Source organism: Trachymyrmex septentrionalis, unplaced genomic scaffold, assembly GCF_001594115.1.
Source record: "Trachymyrmex septentrionalis isolate Tsep2-gDNA-1 unplaced genomic scaffold, Tsep1.0 scaffold267, whole genome shotgun sequence".
Taxonomy (NCBI): domain Eukaryota; kingdom Metazoa; phylum Arthropoda; class Insecta; order Hymenoptera; family Formicidae; genus Trachymyrmex; species Trachymyrmex septentrionalis.
Genome location: NW_017305427.1, coordinates 112,037 through 127,239, shown reverse-complemented (window position 1 = coordinate 127,239; position 15,203 = coordinate 112,037). Strand labels below are relative to the sequence as shown.

Below are 15,203 nucleotides of genomic sequence, written 5' to 3'. Positions count from 1 at the left end.
CAGATCATACTATGAACCTGTTATGTCTTGACCAACAACATAACTAATGCGATGACATTAGAATCGAAGTTTATTCGCATGTAAAAAAAAATTTATGTGACCTCTCCTTTTAAAAGTAATTCTGCAAATAATAATTTATTATATATAAAAAATATATATATTATACTTTTATATATTGTATTCATAATATAAATATGTATAAATGTATATATGTATATATGTATAGTGCAAAGGAAATTTATTATTATATACATATTAATTTCTTAATTATAAACTATAAATTAATAATTTGAAATATTTAATTCTTGCAGTAATAAACGAAATATTCAACTCGAAAAATTTAATATTAAATGAAAAGATACAAGATCGATTACGAAGAAACAACTAACGAAAGATCGCCGTGAAATGCAGCAATATCCGAAAAACAATTTCAAAGCAATAAAATTTGCTCATAGTGTACCATGGAAAAAATTTTTATTCTAGCATGATTTTGGCTTCATGTCATAAAGAAAAATTTGAAGTAAAAATCAACTTTTAATAAAAATAATATTACAACAAAAAATAATTAAAATAAATAAATATATAATAATAATAATAATAATATGTATATAATAATATAATATAATGAAAATAATATAATAAAAAAATGTACGTTATTTCTAATACAAATCTTGATCAAAATTATGGACGCTGCACAAATTAGCGACTGGGTATGTTAATTTAGATATTCTTGATTTTTTATATTTTGATGTAAATCGTCCTGTATTTTAATATCATATTACTTTAATCCCCCTACCCCCTCTCTGTCTCGCTTTCTCTCTCTCTCTCTCTCTCTCTCTCTCTCTCTCTCTCTCTCTCGCTTTCTTTCTTCTTCTTCCTGTTTTTCAATTATTATAAACATTAAAAATTACATTTGATATGATAAGTATTATATGTAATATTATTATATTACAATATTTATTTTAAGTATATACCAATAATGTATATACATTAATTATATTTATATACACAATACAAAATTTGTTTAGAAAAATATTAACTAAAATTTTATCAAATTAATTAATTATTTTATTATTTTAATAGGTAATTATTTAAATTACATTAATTGCATCAATATATGTATATAATCACGTTATATATGTGTAAATATATAAATAGAAATGTATTACATATATGCATATGTATATTTATGTTATAGAAGACATAAACAAGACATAAAATGCAATTAAAATGGAAGATAATTAATTACTTCAGTATGGAAATTTTCCAAATTATAAAAGCTTACTCTCTTCTCTGTACTACCACTATAAAATTATATTCTCAAGCACAATGAATTTTAGAAAAGTTCAAAATAGATCAATCTTTTACAGTATAAAATTGTAAGTTCTTTTTTATTAATAATATATGTCTTTTATCTTTCTTCTTATTAATATTTTTCTTTATTTTCTATATTTGTTCCATTTTTGTTTATGCATTTTTTTTTATATTAAAAAGATATTTTTTTATATTTAAAGAGATATTTAAAATATGCAATATATTATTCTATCTTATAGAGGCTTCCACACAGACTTGAAGATGGCAAAATAAAAATTACAGTTCCAAAAAACTAATTTAACAATAGCACATTATCCTTTTAATATTAATTGAACAATTAAAAATAACAAACTTAAAAAAGCACAATAAGGAAATGAGTAGAATTTGTTCAATTCCCAACTATCCTAATAATAAAAACTATAAAAATTCTAAAATTATAAATAGGATTCATAAAATTGAATACATAAAAGGTATTATACAAGGTATTATACAAGATTTGGAAAACTATGGTCCAGCTGGCTTAATACACATCGCTATTTTAAGTGACATAATCCAAAGACCTATCAAGATATGGAATGCTAATGGTAGTTTAAACAAAATAATTGGCAAAAAAAAAACACGACATCCCATAGATATTGAATATCATGTGATCAGTTCGGAAGGAATAGGTAAGAGTCAATTAAATTTTAAAAAGAGTTTAAAAAAAGAGCCAATTGTGAACCAAGTTTAAAATTTTTCAGGTTTTATAAGACATTTTAAAATAGTTTCACAAAATTTTTTTAGTCCAATTAGAATAAAATCGAAAATTAATAGAAAACAATATGTATTTTTATGTTTCGAATATCAATTTCTATTTTAATTTTAACTTTATTTTTCTCTTAATATAACTTTTTTTGAAGAACAATATGAAACGATACGAATTTAGATTAATGAGAATAATTCTAATTTAAAAAAAGAGAAATTCTATATTCAATCAAATGAATCTTAGTGCTTAAATATTTCTGTGTAAATTTATGGATATAATATCTAATTCTGCAAATTGCGCGCTGAAATCTTTTTCAATCTTAAAACGCATTAGGAGCAGAACTAGATAGTAATATCACTTTATTAAATCGACAACAAACAATTTAAGTTTTTATGTTAATAAACATCTTTAAAAAAATATTAATAATAAAATTTTAGAGAATCTAAATCTCTACAAATAATGTTATTGCAAAAAATATTATGTCAGCAAGGGTTTGAACTTTGAATTTAAAATTCCCAACTTTCTGGGACTCATACTACCACTACTTTTTTTTTGAAGAATTACGATTTTAATAGCTTATGTCAAAATTTTTGCAGCCTTTTTGGATAATTTTATCATATTTTAGTACAATCCCAGTGAGAAATGGCAATAAAATCGATGTCGAATCGACGTCGATAAATGATTGATCAATTATTATATGGTTTTTTCTTTATAAAAATGTTCTATTCCCTTATTTCTTCTTATACTTTAATATACTTGCATACGTAATTAAAATGTTTTAAAGTCGACAGTTTACACACGTATGCGTATTTTATCCCACTTTCCGTTCAAACTTTTCTAATCATTCTCTAGGTCATTGGACGTTAAGAGGAGAAAAAGATCCCGACAATGTTATCGTTGACTTAAATAGCTGTCTTTTTTCGGTGATCGGTTCTCAAATCGGACAGGATCCATTAAAACTTCGTAAATGGACACAGCTAAAATTGAAAGTCAACTTTCAGAATTTGGTCAAATGGATAGATAAGACCCTCCAGTTGGAGGGAAACGATAAGACAATCTTGATGATTGGTGGGGCTCGTTACATAGGAAAAACTCCTGAAGACGCTAAAAATCTTTTAGATAGATCACACGATGTGCCAAGTAAAGTATGTGAGTAGGTATAGATAATGTGCCAGGACGATCCCAATTTCATCGAGACATTCTCGTTTTCAAAATGTTTGTCCAGTTCTCCCGCCGAACATATTAAATGTCCCGATTTTAATAAAAAGATCCCGCTGAAAAATATTTAAAATTTTTTTTCAAATTGTAAAACAAAACATGTATTATCGTTTCCAAAAAAATATGTAATGCAGTTGAACGAGTTATCTCTGCAAAAGCAAAGTGTAAACAGTGAAAAAACAATTCTTTGTTTGAATTTTAAAAGCCGTATTAATAACAAAAATCAATTTCGTTATTTTAGTTGCTAAGAATTTCATACATTTTTTAAGCATTCACTTTCATTATTAAACCGGATAATTTCAAATAATAAATATAAATAATTGTAGGTAAAACTGTATATTACTCACAACCTCACCGATTTCAATGACCTTTAGTCATTACTCTGAGCCACTTCCAATAAATTTTAACCATCGTTATTCGTTAAAAAGTTATTAACGACAAAAGTTTAAAAAATAACGTCTTTTTTCTGCATATGAAATAAAAATGTTCTGCTTTAAAATATATCTTATGACTTTCTACGTAAAGCAAATTCCATCCCACCTCCCCCCTTGCCAAGGAATATACGACTTTCCGCGTGAAGTTTCACTCCATCTCTCCTCCTCTGCTTTAGGGGCGTACTTTCCAATTTCCACGCAAAGCGACTCTCACCCCACCTCCCCCTCTGAGGGCACACTACTTTATTTAAAACATATCATGTATTAAGAGTAAAGCTATAGTATACATGTATATTGCGAATAACGAGCGACAGTTAAAATTCATTGGAGGCAACTCAGGGTTATGACCTTGACAATATATGTTAAGGTAATATGTAGTTTTACTTAAATGTACAATATTATTTTTAAGAAATAAATTACTACTGTTGTATTTATCTGTATATTCATATATTCATCCCTTCGCTCCCGCTTAATAATAAAGTTATCCTACTTTAGATTTGAAAATTTCTTATCATTTTAGATGTCGAAAGATGTCCAAAAGCTTTTCCTATAAAAGGCCATGCTAGAATGCACGCTTCACATAATGAAGAAGACAAATATGGAAGAATTGAGGATTATTCTAAAGAAACGCGGAAGACTGGTTTTCAATCAAGAAGTGATATGGATTTTGTCGCTCATTTGACATTGACAACAACAACTGCTCAAAAGTTTATGAAAGAACTCAACAAAGGCCGTTTGGCAAAAAGGATATACATACCTTTTGATATTTTAGAAGAACAAAGAAAGAAGGCAGATTTTAAGGATCCCTTACCTTTAGTAAGAGAATGGAAGGATGGAAAGTTTGACTCATGTCAATTGAAAATTGATAGTGTAGCATTAATATTGGGTCATTTCGAAGAGAACCATCAAAAGGAAGAGGATGTTTGTATATTTACGTTTTATCCGATATTGGAGAAAATTACGTTCTAAAAGAAAACATGTGAGATGAAGAAATCAGAGAGAATTACGTTTTAAAAAACGAGATTCAAAAAATTAAAAAGAAAATTCAAACTATTAGATAGCAAAATGTCAACAATTTGTCGGTAAATTGATAGCAAATTCGATCAGATTTCTACTCTAGATCTATAGCAATCTGTGTACGCATTAAGCTCAGGATCTGTAGACAGTCTACTGATATATTATGCAACAGCAGTTTGAAAACAGAAATTGAGCAGGTTTTGTGTTCAGCAGACTAGCAGAAGAAACTGAGGATTTGCAGATCTGCCAATTTGCTGGCAAAGCATATCAGTAGGTTTTCTCTTATTTTTGGCGGTAGTTTGTACCGACGTTGTCAGATATTACAGATTGTAAAATTTGTTACCTCTTTGTCATCAGAAATTGGTAGCATACTTTGCTAAAAATCTGTCTCTGCAAATTTAACTATCTGGATAATTAATAAGAGAGATAGGCATTTATTTTATAAATAAATCAAGTTCATTAAAAGCCTAATTTAACTATCATCTGGATTTCCTACTTTCTATTTGCATACTGCAAATCTTATATATATATTTTTTTTTTATTTTTTTATTTTAAGAACAATTTTATTGTCAAAAAATACAATTATATGGGACAAATTTTATGTCTATTTTTTAAATACATTTGCAATAATAAGAGGATGTTAAATAACAGAGATTTGTAATGATTTATATCTTGTACCGAACTATCTAAGGTATTTAATAGATTCTCAATTATGGTAATAATAATTTTAATTTCCGCTTCACAAATATCCGAATGATTAACAATCTCGTGCAGCCAAGGAAGTATGCCATATCCTCTTGCAAGGAGTAAGGATGCTTTGGGAATTTTAGTAGTAGAGGCGATGACTTCCAAAATTAATTTCTAAAAAAAAGTTTATATCAATATTTAAATAAATAATACGAACATTTTATAATAAAATTTATAATGAAGAAATATCTTCTTTTCAGATTAAATCCACTTAATTTATTTTAGTAAGACCCGATTGCACCAACTTTTTTTTACTTTAAGCAAAGCTTAAAACTCTCTCTGTCTCTCTTTCGCTTTAAAACGAGACGGAGAGAGTTTTAAGTCTTGCTTAAAGTCAAAGTAACGTTGCAATCGGGCCTAATACATAAACAAGTCATTAAAAATCAAGACTGCTGCTTGATATTCAAATTTTTAATTCAAATTTTTGATTCATTACAATCGAAACTCTTTATTGTTAATTCAGCCAAATAAATTCTCTATTCTTAGTCTTTTCTTACAATTTTTCCTCCAAAAATACATGCACAAAATAAAAATATTGTATTAACGAATTATTGACAATTAAGATAGTGATTACGATTTTCTTTTTTAAAGTTTCTCATTTTACATAATTATCAATTACATTATTATCTATTACATAATCATGTAGCTAATATAAAATAATGAGAAAGTATTAAGCACAAGAGAAACTGTTAAGAATATAAAAATTTAAAGAATTAAAAAATGAGAAAATATTAAGAATAAGGATATTAAAAATAAGGATGTTAAGAATAGAAATTGTCAATTGTATGTCATATCAAATGAAAGATTAACTCACTTTGGTCTTGGCATCCGACAATACGCAAGTGTGAAAATCAAGAAGAATTTTGAACAACATGCATTTCAAAGCCACGTTTACGTCGTTATCTCCCTTCATGCCATCTCGGATGTTCTCCAAAATCCAATACCGATGCGCATTATGCTCTACATGCGAGCTGTGCAACAACTGTAGTAGCTCCGGTATGGTATTTAGGTCCAGACCGATTTTGGCCATTAGAAAAGTGTGTAACGGCGAATAAAGAGGGTGCAGAGGTTGAGTGGCGATTAAGGAGGCTCTAGCTAAGAAGGTAGTCATTAGACAACTCAGGCGGACATTCTTCAATTGGCATTTTAAGGAAAAAACTCCATTCCGTAAAGCATCAATTAAACGTATCCATAATAACTTTTCTTTAGACCTGGTAAATAAGGAAATTGATTTTTTAATGAATTATTTTAATCCCCACCAGAATTTATTAAAAGAAAAGTATGCTTTTATGTGGTAATCAATTGAAAAAAAATCGGCATTTTTAATATAAAGCTCAGAGATGAGTCTCTAAATTAAAATCACAAAATTATATTGGTAAAAAAAAGTAGTCTTAAAAGAAAAATCAATTATATATATTAGATTGACAAGAAAAAATTTTTTTTTAATCGGCCTCTTAGTCCAAAAGCTTCCATTTCATACCAAAAGAACATCCCTAAATTTTTATCAAAAAATATTAAGCTTTAGAGGTCGCTAGTAAACGATTTTTAAATCAAAGTTTCAATTTTCCTTAATACATGTTTGATTTAATGTAAAAATAGTTCAATCCGGATTTTGAATATATTACTGTATGTTTTTTTGATTACTGTATGTTTTGGTTGATATTGCTGAACGCAATACAATAATTCATTTAATTCTACGATGTATATATGCCTTAAGAAACACAGCTCAATTAATGCGAAAAAAATGACGAAATTTCGAATTCAAGGTCGATTTTAGCAAGCGTTCATCAAATGAGTCGTCACTCCCCTCAAATTGTAGATCTGTTCACCCAGAATAAGATTCCAATTGGAATCCCGAGACCTCTTTGATCTTTAAAAATTGCATTTAACTGGATTATAAAACGTGTTTAAGGATACAAAAATTTTTTTACAAATTCTAAAGTATATCACCTTATGGTTTTGACATTTTCAAATCAAATGCCTCGATCACGATCAAAAAAACTATTTATTAGAAAATAAAATGAGTATATAATATAAAAGATATGATTTATTGAAATAAACTACATAATATGTAATTTATTTCAATTAATTAAATCATATGTTTATTATGTACTCATTTTCTAATAAAAAATTTTTTTATTGTAAAATTGAAGCATTTTTTTTGAGGATGTCCAAACCACAAAGTGATATATTTTAGAACTTGTAAACAATTTTTCTATTTAAAATGTTTTATAATATAATATTATAAATTAAATGCAACTTTTAAAAGTTCTGTAGGTTTCGGGAAAATTTCAACTGAACCTTGTTCTAGGTGAACAGACCTATAATTTAAGGGGAATAATGACCCATTTAAATGCTTGGAACCTTGCTGAAATCGAGCTTATAAACTCGAAATTTGATCATTTTTTTTACATTAATTGGACTGTATTTTTTAAGGTGTATATCGTAGAGTTAAATGAATTACTGTATCATGTTCAGCAATCAAAAAACATCAATACTATATTTGAAATCCGGATTAAGCTATTTTTGCATCAAATCAAACATGTATTAAGGAAAATCATAACTTTGATTTAAAAATCGTTTACTAGACCTCTAAATCTTAATATTTTTTTATAGAAATTTAGGATTCTTTTGACATAAAATGAAAGCTTTTGAGTTGAGAGGCCGATTAAAAAAATTTTTTTTTCCTTGTAAGTCTAATATATATAATATAATCAAAGATAATTAAATAAACTAAATTTAAAATTTAATATTAAACTGAGTAATTAAATTATTAACAAATAAACTAAATTATGACAAATAATAAAGTTCTATATATTCTATAGAAGACTATTATTTATCATAATGTATGTACTGATTTCATTTTCTTGTTAATTATTAAAATTGCTACTTACTTGGATGCTTCCAAATGAAAGTAATATCTAGAAATAATAGTATATGCTATCATCCGAATATCGTTCGAATCACTGCAACATGCAGCAAGTACTAACGCCAATGCACCACTCTGGCTCACTTTATAACACGCAACAATATTATTTTCTGCCAATAAAGTACACAGCAATGGCAGATAAAATGCTGGATCATACACATTATTCTTGTGTATATATAATTCATTACTCTGAAAAAAGACAATAGAGAGAGAATAGAAATTTTCTTCAAAGATAAAATAAAAATCTTACGTAAAGTCCTATAAAGTATATGATTCTATTCATTTTTATGGGCTAGTAGTTTTTATAAATATCAAAAATGTATTATTAAAAAAAAAAAAAAAGATTGTACACTAGAGAATATTTTTAACTGTAAAATCTAAAATTTTGAGACCAGTCTTATAACAAATATTTAGGTCACTTACTTTCATAGTTCTGTGTATAGGATAATTTTTTATAGTCTCATTGACAATATCGTTATTGAACAAGTTAAAGACTTCGGAAGTGGAAGGTTGTCTCCACAATGCAGTATCCGTCTCTCCCTTTACACTGTAACGTGTTGCTGCGGCACTCCCCCACAAATATGGCCAGTACTGTTGAAGCTTAACATTATGAGTTTCATAATACTGGAGAATCTGAAAAAAATTACAATTAACTAATATTCCTTTAACAGCACGATAATCCCGATATATATCGCAATTCTTACCTGCAAAATACGCTGATCTACATGGCAAAGGGTAGCGTTGTAAGCTGCGAGATAAAGAGGTATGTGCGAAACAGTCATTACAGAATGATTCTTTCGAGTAAGTATTCTTAATAATTCGACCAGATCGCCTACAGTCATAAAATATTTAAATAAAGATTAAACTTGTCTATATGTAATGGTATATTCTTATAAGATGTTATATAATATTTTATCGTGAGAATTAAGGCTGATTTTGGGATGACATAATTACAATCTGCAGAAAAATATATACTTTTTAACAAATAAATATAGCTTTCTACATATTCCTTCCAAATAATACACACTGTGCAAGTAAACTCACCTTTAACAAAGGATGACCCAAGCATAATATTAACAAACTCTGAATGAGACGTCGTCATTTCAAACAACGTCTTCACATATTCATTATCAATATTATCTCCATAAGCAATATCACATAAATTGCTCAGGGTTTTCAATATATTAGATTGAGTCGCCTCGTCTTTAGCATCTTTTAGACCTAACTTTAATGAAAATCTGGTAAACTGCGGCCACGAGTAACTCTTGCTCAATGAACTGAAGATCAAGTTATCTTCCATCTCTTTCAAACGAATCACTACATCGTTTAGCTTCCCGCATAAGATTTTGATCTTCTGTAGATTTTTTGATTCCTTTTTTAACGTCAATGTCATTATATGCAGTAATACTCTTATTAGATCCATCAAAAGTTTCTCTTTAGTCGTTACTAAAGTTTCGTATCTCTTATATACACTTTCTAGCAGTTGCACGAAACAAATGGACACCATATCCAACTTGTCGCCGTTCTGAGAAACGGTGTTGCAGATTCTCCCACACAGAGCAAGATCGAAAGTGTTTTCAATTAGGTAAACGATCGCTGCTACATTTTCTTCGATCCAAGGAACGGGATTTCGTGACTCGGTTATATACGCGGCAATGTCGCTGCCGTAATGCTCATAGAGACTTTGAAGAAACTTTTCATTCCATTTGTATTTTAAACTGCTGCCCAATATGGGAAACACAATGTCCCTTTGCTTCACATTTTCTATCTTGAGGAAGTACTTCACCAGCGACGAGATCAGCCTAGTATTTTTGGTGATCAAGGTAGTTATCAACTGGACCGTGGACGCGGTAATATTTTTTGTTAGCAATTGTGCAAAAGTATTAGTACTGATACCGGAAATATTGTGTGAAAAGGTGGACAAGTATTTTGCCAGTGCTTTCTCCCATTCATCCACGTGATTTGCCTTACTGGACTTTAGATAAATCAAATGCAAGCTAAACTTTTCTACAAATTGCTCGTTCAACATATTATGCAATCTTGATTCTTTATCGCAATACATGTCCAGCAATATCGGAACGACGTGTCCAAATATGGACAGGTTTTGCTTGTCACTCGAAATAAAAGTGCTCTTTTCCAATTTTATCAAAGCGAACAACAAGCTCGCGATGTCTTTCAATTCAAGCTGCAATATTTTCAATAATTCAATAGCAATATCATAATTATTAGTGCAAGCTTCCAAAGGATTCTTCTCAATAATATTCTCCAATTGCGTGAGGAACTTACTTCTAAACGCAAAGAAAATATTACAGATCCGTGCATTATGTTTCTCACACAAATGCAAAATAGACTCGCAGATCTTTAGAATAGTTTCAACGATCATATATTCCACCGAATCTTTCGAGGTTTCTTCACAAAATGGCGAGAAATAATGCAGCAAAATAGGATGAGTGAAGATACATCTTGCATTTTCTTCAAGTATCACTGCATTTTCTGTATTCGATTCAATGGATTGTGGCATGTTTAACAGAAACACAAGCACGAGCTTGCAATTTTCGTTTTGAATCTGCCGCAAAATGTTCGACTGCGCTAGCTGTGCTAAATAAAACACTGTCATCTTCAACAAAGTCTTAACATCGTACAAAGATAAAGAGTGCTTAATAGTGATTTCCTTGTTGTCATATTTAAAACAATACGTCGAATGACCATCATTAAACAGTTTAGAAAATTCAGTTATGTCGATCTTGGAATCTGCCAGCAACATATTATTCAGTTTATACAATAATCTTAAAGATGGAAATTTGTTTTTCAAGAAAATTGGTTGTTTGCTGTTTGACCAACTCTGCAAGTATTTATAAATTGGCAAGTTGGTCAAATCTGTTGTCATGTAAGCCAGCAGATCGGGCACAACTTGATAGTGCAGAGTATGGACCATCACATACGATAAATATGCCAAGATTGTGGCACAATTTTTCTCACTCATCTTTTGCAGCGCACAGCATAAAAGTGGTGAGACTGCCGTGCAAGCCTGCATGCTACAAGGATTTTCTTTACCAAAATTGTTAAAGAGAGTATCAATTGCCTCATTAGTTTCATCGGAATTAGTAAATTTATTCGTTAAAGATGATATTGGTGTAGATAAGATTTCCTGAGAATGATTTTTATTAGAAGGAAAGCTCTTTGGACTTGCCTTATCAAGTAACCGAGTAATTACATCGTCTATTTCCATTGTATCAAAGTTAGTCACTTGGTCGTTCTTTTGTGTTGTATACTTAGTAGATTTAATAGTATCTTTCGAATTTTCTTGATTAAATTTAAAGCTGTAATCGATTGTATCAACTTTCCGTTCATCAAAACTAAATTGTCCATTGATTAAAGACGATCTTACTACAGAAAATTCTTTTTGACAGGGACTGGTGATTTTGTTGGCTTCATCAAACAATTCGTTAATTATATCTTTTGCTTTTTTAACATTAAAATTAGTTATTTCATCGTTTATCTTTCCTTCCGCTTGTGTTATAATATTTATATACTTATCAATGTGTTTAATGGCGCTTTTCAGAACAGACATAAACCACTGCGTCAACTGCTCGTTCTCTTCAGAATCCGCAACCACTGAAAAGCCATTGATCCAAATATCCAGCTGATCTTCACAGGTTTCGAACAAATCTGTTGTATGTAGCAGCGTTCTAATAGCATTGTAACTATCCGGTGATGAATCTTTTTGATGGATCAGAGATATCAAGAAGACAAGAGTTTCTTTAAAAGCTTTTTCTTTAGGAGCAAAAATAGAAGAGTCCAAGGCAAGTAGAAATTGTATTGTCTTGACTTTCATACGATTTATTTTCTCCATTTTAATAGTTCCTTCTTCTTGGAGATTATTTAAATTTGATAGCAATAAATTTGATTGTAAATTTGTTGAAATATCCAACAACTCTGGACATATATTCTGATACGAATGAAGAACGCTTAAAATAATGTCAAGATGATCCACCAATTCTGGACTCTGAATACTTTCTGCATTTTTCGAAGCTTTTATGTTTTCGGTGTCCTTTTCAAAAGCTCGGTTCCACATTCGTAATATAGTTTCCAAAGAAGGGACAATTTTCAAAATAAAATGAGTTATTTGATTTTGAATTATAGATGTTTTATAGAACTCTTTTGCAGCCAAAGAAATGGCTTTCAGCTGGTTAGTCATTGTTAGGAGAAGAGATAAAGCCTCGTGTCTAACAGAAAGACTGTCGTGATCTAATCCTGGTAAGATAGCGACTTTTACAATCATGCTTGGAACTGCCAGAGAAAGTAATGCATTTATCAAATTGTTCGCCTTTAGTTCCACAGAGCAAGTTTTGATACTATTAACCGGATTGATTGATTTCACTATCTGTAAAAAAAATAAGCTAAAGATGATTGAAAAGATGGTACGCATAACAATAATTATCACATAAACCTACAAGCATCTTACCTTCCCTATAAATTTAAGAAGACGAACCCATTTGAGTGAAACTCGGGGTTCAAGAAATGACTCAACCGCATTATATTGCGAACGAATTAGATCCGGGCAGGCACTCAGTATCCTAACAATCAAATCCGATGGCTTTTCATGTTCCCAAGGTTTCTCCAAATTCCGAAGAGCTGTATGTACCAGCTGATTATGCTTATTTCGTGAACTACCCAACGTTCGGTCATGGAAAATCACTCCATAACGATGTGACGTTAACAAAGTGACTAAGAATTCATGAACTATGTCACTAATGACCTAAATTATAATCGGAAAAAAATGGAAAAAAAGCAGTGACAAAAAGCTCGATAATTATGAATTATATTGTAAAAAATTATCAAAAATTTATTATTTTCCACAATATTGTTCTCCTCAATCAAGAAATATGCTTTATGCATTTATCAGAATTGTTTTAATAAATTAATATAAAATTTTATATTTCTCAATATCAAATACATCCATCCATTGAGCAATATTCTTGTTAATAAAAAATACTACATTGCAATTAAACTAATTGTTGACAATGTTTATTGTAAATAATATCAGTTTATAATAATTCATAATAAGATTAAGAATTACCTCCTTGTCCGCTAGAAAAGTTTCACTGTCACAACTGTAAGTTTTGTTTTTAGGCCAATTGTTAGGACCTTTCCAATTGTACAATGATATCAGATTCAATACAGTAGATGTAGAAAAGACACGTAACTTTGTCGTTTTACTAACACAAGTATTCTCCAGCACGTACGTCTTTACAGTGGTTAGAACTAAGGTGACGATGTCTTTCGAATCGTACAGCAGTTCTGAGAAGATGCAACAGAGCAGATTGCGCTTGTCCAAGAGTGTTCTGATCACTAGCGTGTTCCCTTCCACAAGGAAAGCAAGAACAAAATGAATAAAACATGTTCTGACGCTTTGAGAATCCGTGGGTTTGGTTTGCTGTACCAGATCCCCTAATGTTTGTTGCTGCAACGACAGATGAATAAGCAGCTCTCTGGACAAACTGCTATCTAGGGATGCTATTGCTGCTAGTAACTTCAACATTACTTTACGCTGCTTGGCATTGCTCTGAATGGAAAGCATGGAATACACGATAGACATGTGTGAATTTAGTAAGTGGCGACAAGCTTCTATTGCACTGTTTCGGTATTGAGGGCACTCCGTCAAAATCCTACAAGTAAAATATACTTGAATACAATAAGTCTACTTTTGATGTTTAAATGAATATAGATTTCAATATAGATTAACTTCAACTTTGATTGAACTTATTCTTCATTTTCTTCTAATTCTGAGAATTAGAAAAAGATGAAGAATGAATTAAACTGAAATTAAAGTTATGATAAATTCGATTACTCATTATTACATTGGATCAGTGCACATAAAGGCTGCTTTATGTAAAGTACTTAAGTGCAATGACAATATTAACTTCAACAATAAAATAATACATATATATTGTTAGATAATGTAATATATAATTATTAAATATTTAATTCTTTTTAAAATATTTTTGTACTTAAATATACAAATTTCCATGCATGTTGCCTCAGCTAGAAGTACCTCATTAATAAAATATGGGTTGCAGAAAAGACAGTGGTAGCAGTGGAAGTACTCTTCTTGTCAGAAGACTCTAACAGCCTTAGAATTTCAAAGACACTGCCACCAGTGTGCAGATACTCTGCTGCCAGGTCCCTTTCCTTGTTCTCGTTGCATATTGTCACGAACTTCCTTAGGGCGGCTAAGTTATTAGAAGAGGAAAAAAGCGTTCTGAGAGATTGTCCGTTAGATAATATATCCAGCCGGTCATCGCAAACAGCGTTCTTCGTGTCATTTTTATCAGAATCGTCGTTTTGTCGTTTTACATCATATTCATTTATTTCCTCGATAGAGCCATTGATTTTCGCCTTTTTCGTTAAAGTTTCGTTTTCAGTCTCCTTTTTCGAGGTCCGCTTGCATGCTTTTTTCAGCTCACTAGTTGTATCATCCATCCTTGAGTATGTTTATCCACACACGTGCTCCGTGGACGCCGCCATACTTTCTGAGCTTTAATTCAGAGAACACGCCAATAATCGGTTGTGTTGAGTCCGCTCACCGACGAGATACTATTAAAGACTGACGTCTTTACGGGAGTTCGCGTCCTTGTGAATATTCAAGTAATTAAGAGTTAAAAACTGAAACTATTGTACTGATTTTATGATTTATTAGTTTAGTAGACATATTTATATATTAGGTTAAGTAAAAAGTCATCTCGTTTTTTTAAAAGACATCTATCAATAAAAACCGCAATTACTTTCTTATCAACAA

General features: G+C 30.1%; 2 protein-coding genes across 3 annotated transcripts; one reads left to right on the top strand and one right to left on the bottom strand.

Moving 5' to 3' along the window:
- Positions 1–624: 624 nt before the first annotated feature.
- Positions 625–5,209, top strand: LOC108749105. The gene is made up of 5 exons (XM_018487629.1): positions 625–710; positions 1,199–1,379; positions 1,554–1,982; positions 2,912–3,208; positions 4,232–5,209. Exons 3-5 carry the CDS (start codon positions 1,688–1,690, stop codon positions 4,678–4,680), a joined length of 1,041 nt encoding a protein of 346 aa, XP_018343131.1. The 5' UTR covers positions 625–710; positions 1,199–1,379; positions 1,554–1,687; the 3' UTR covers positions 4,681–5,209.
- Positions 5,210–5,310: 101 nt separating this feature from the next.
- LOC108749110 (nucleolar pre-ribosomal-associated protein 1) lies at positions 5,311–15,201 on the bottom strand. 2 transcript variants are annotated; one of them, XM_018487637.1, is made up of 10 exons: positions 15,190–15,201; positions 14,460–14,942; positions 13,485–14,073; positions 12,870–13,163; positions 9,449–12,788; positions 9,109–9,236; positions 8,828–9,037; positions 8,370–8,593; positions 6,290–6,686; positions 5,311–5,589 (listed from the first exon to the last, which is right to left on the bottom strand). In XM_018487637.1, the coding sequence occupies exons 2-10, from the start codon at positions 14,885–14,887 to the stop codon at positions 5,311–5,313; spliced, it is 5,889 nt and encodes a 1,962-aa protein (XP_018343139.1). In that variant the 5' UTR covers positions 14,888–14,942; positions 15,190–15,201. The 2 variants fall into 2 exon arrangements, with proteins under 2 accessions (XP_018343139.1, XP_018343138.1); XM_018487636.1 differs by lacking the exon at positions 15,190–15,201 and having other exon boundaries at positions 14,460–15,032.
- Between the last annotated feature and the right edge of the window lie 2 nt (positions 15,202–15,203).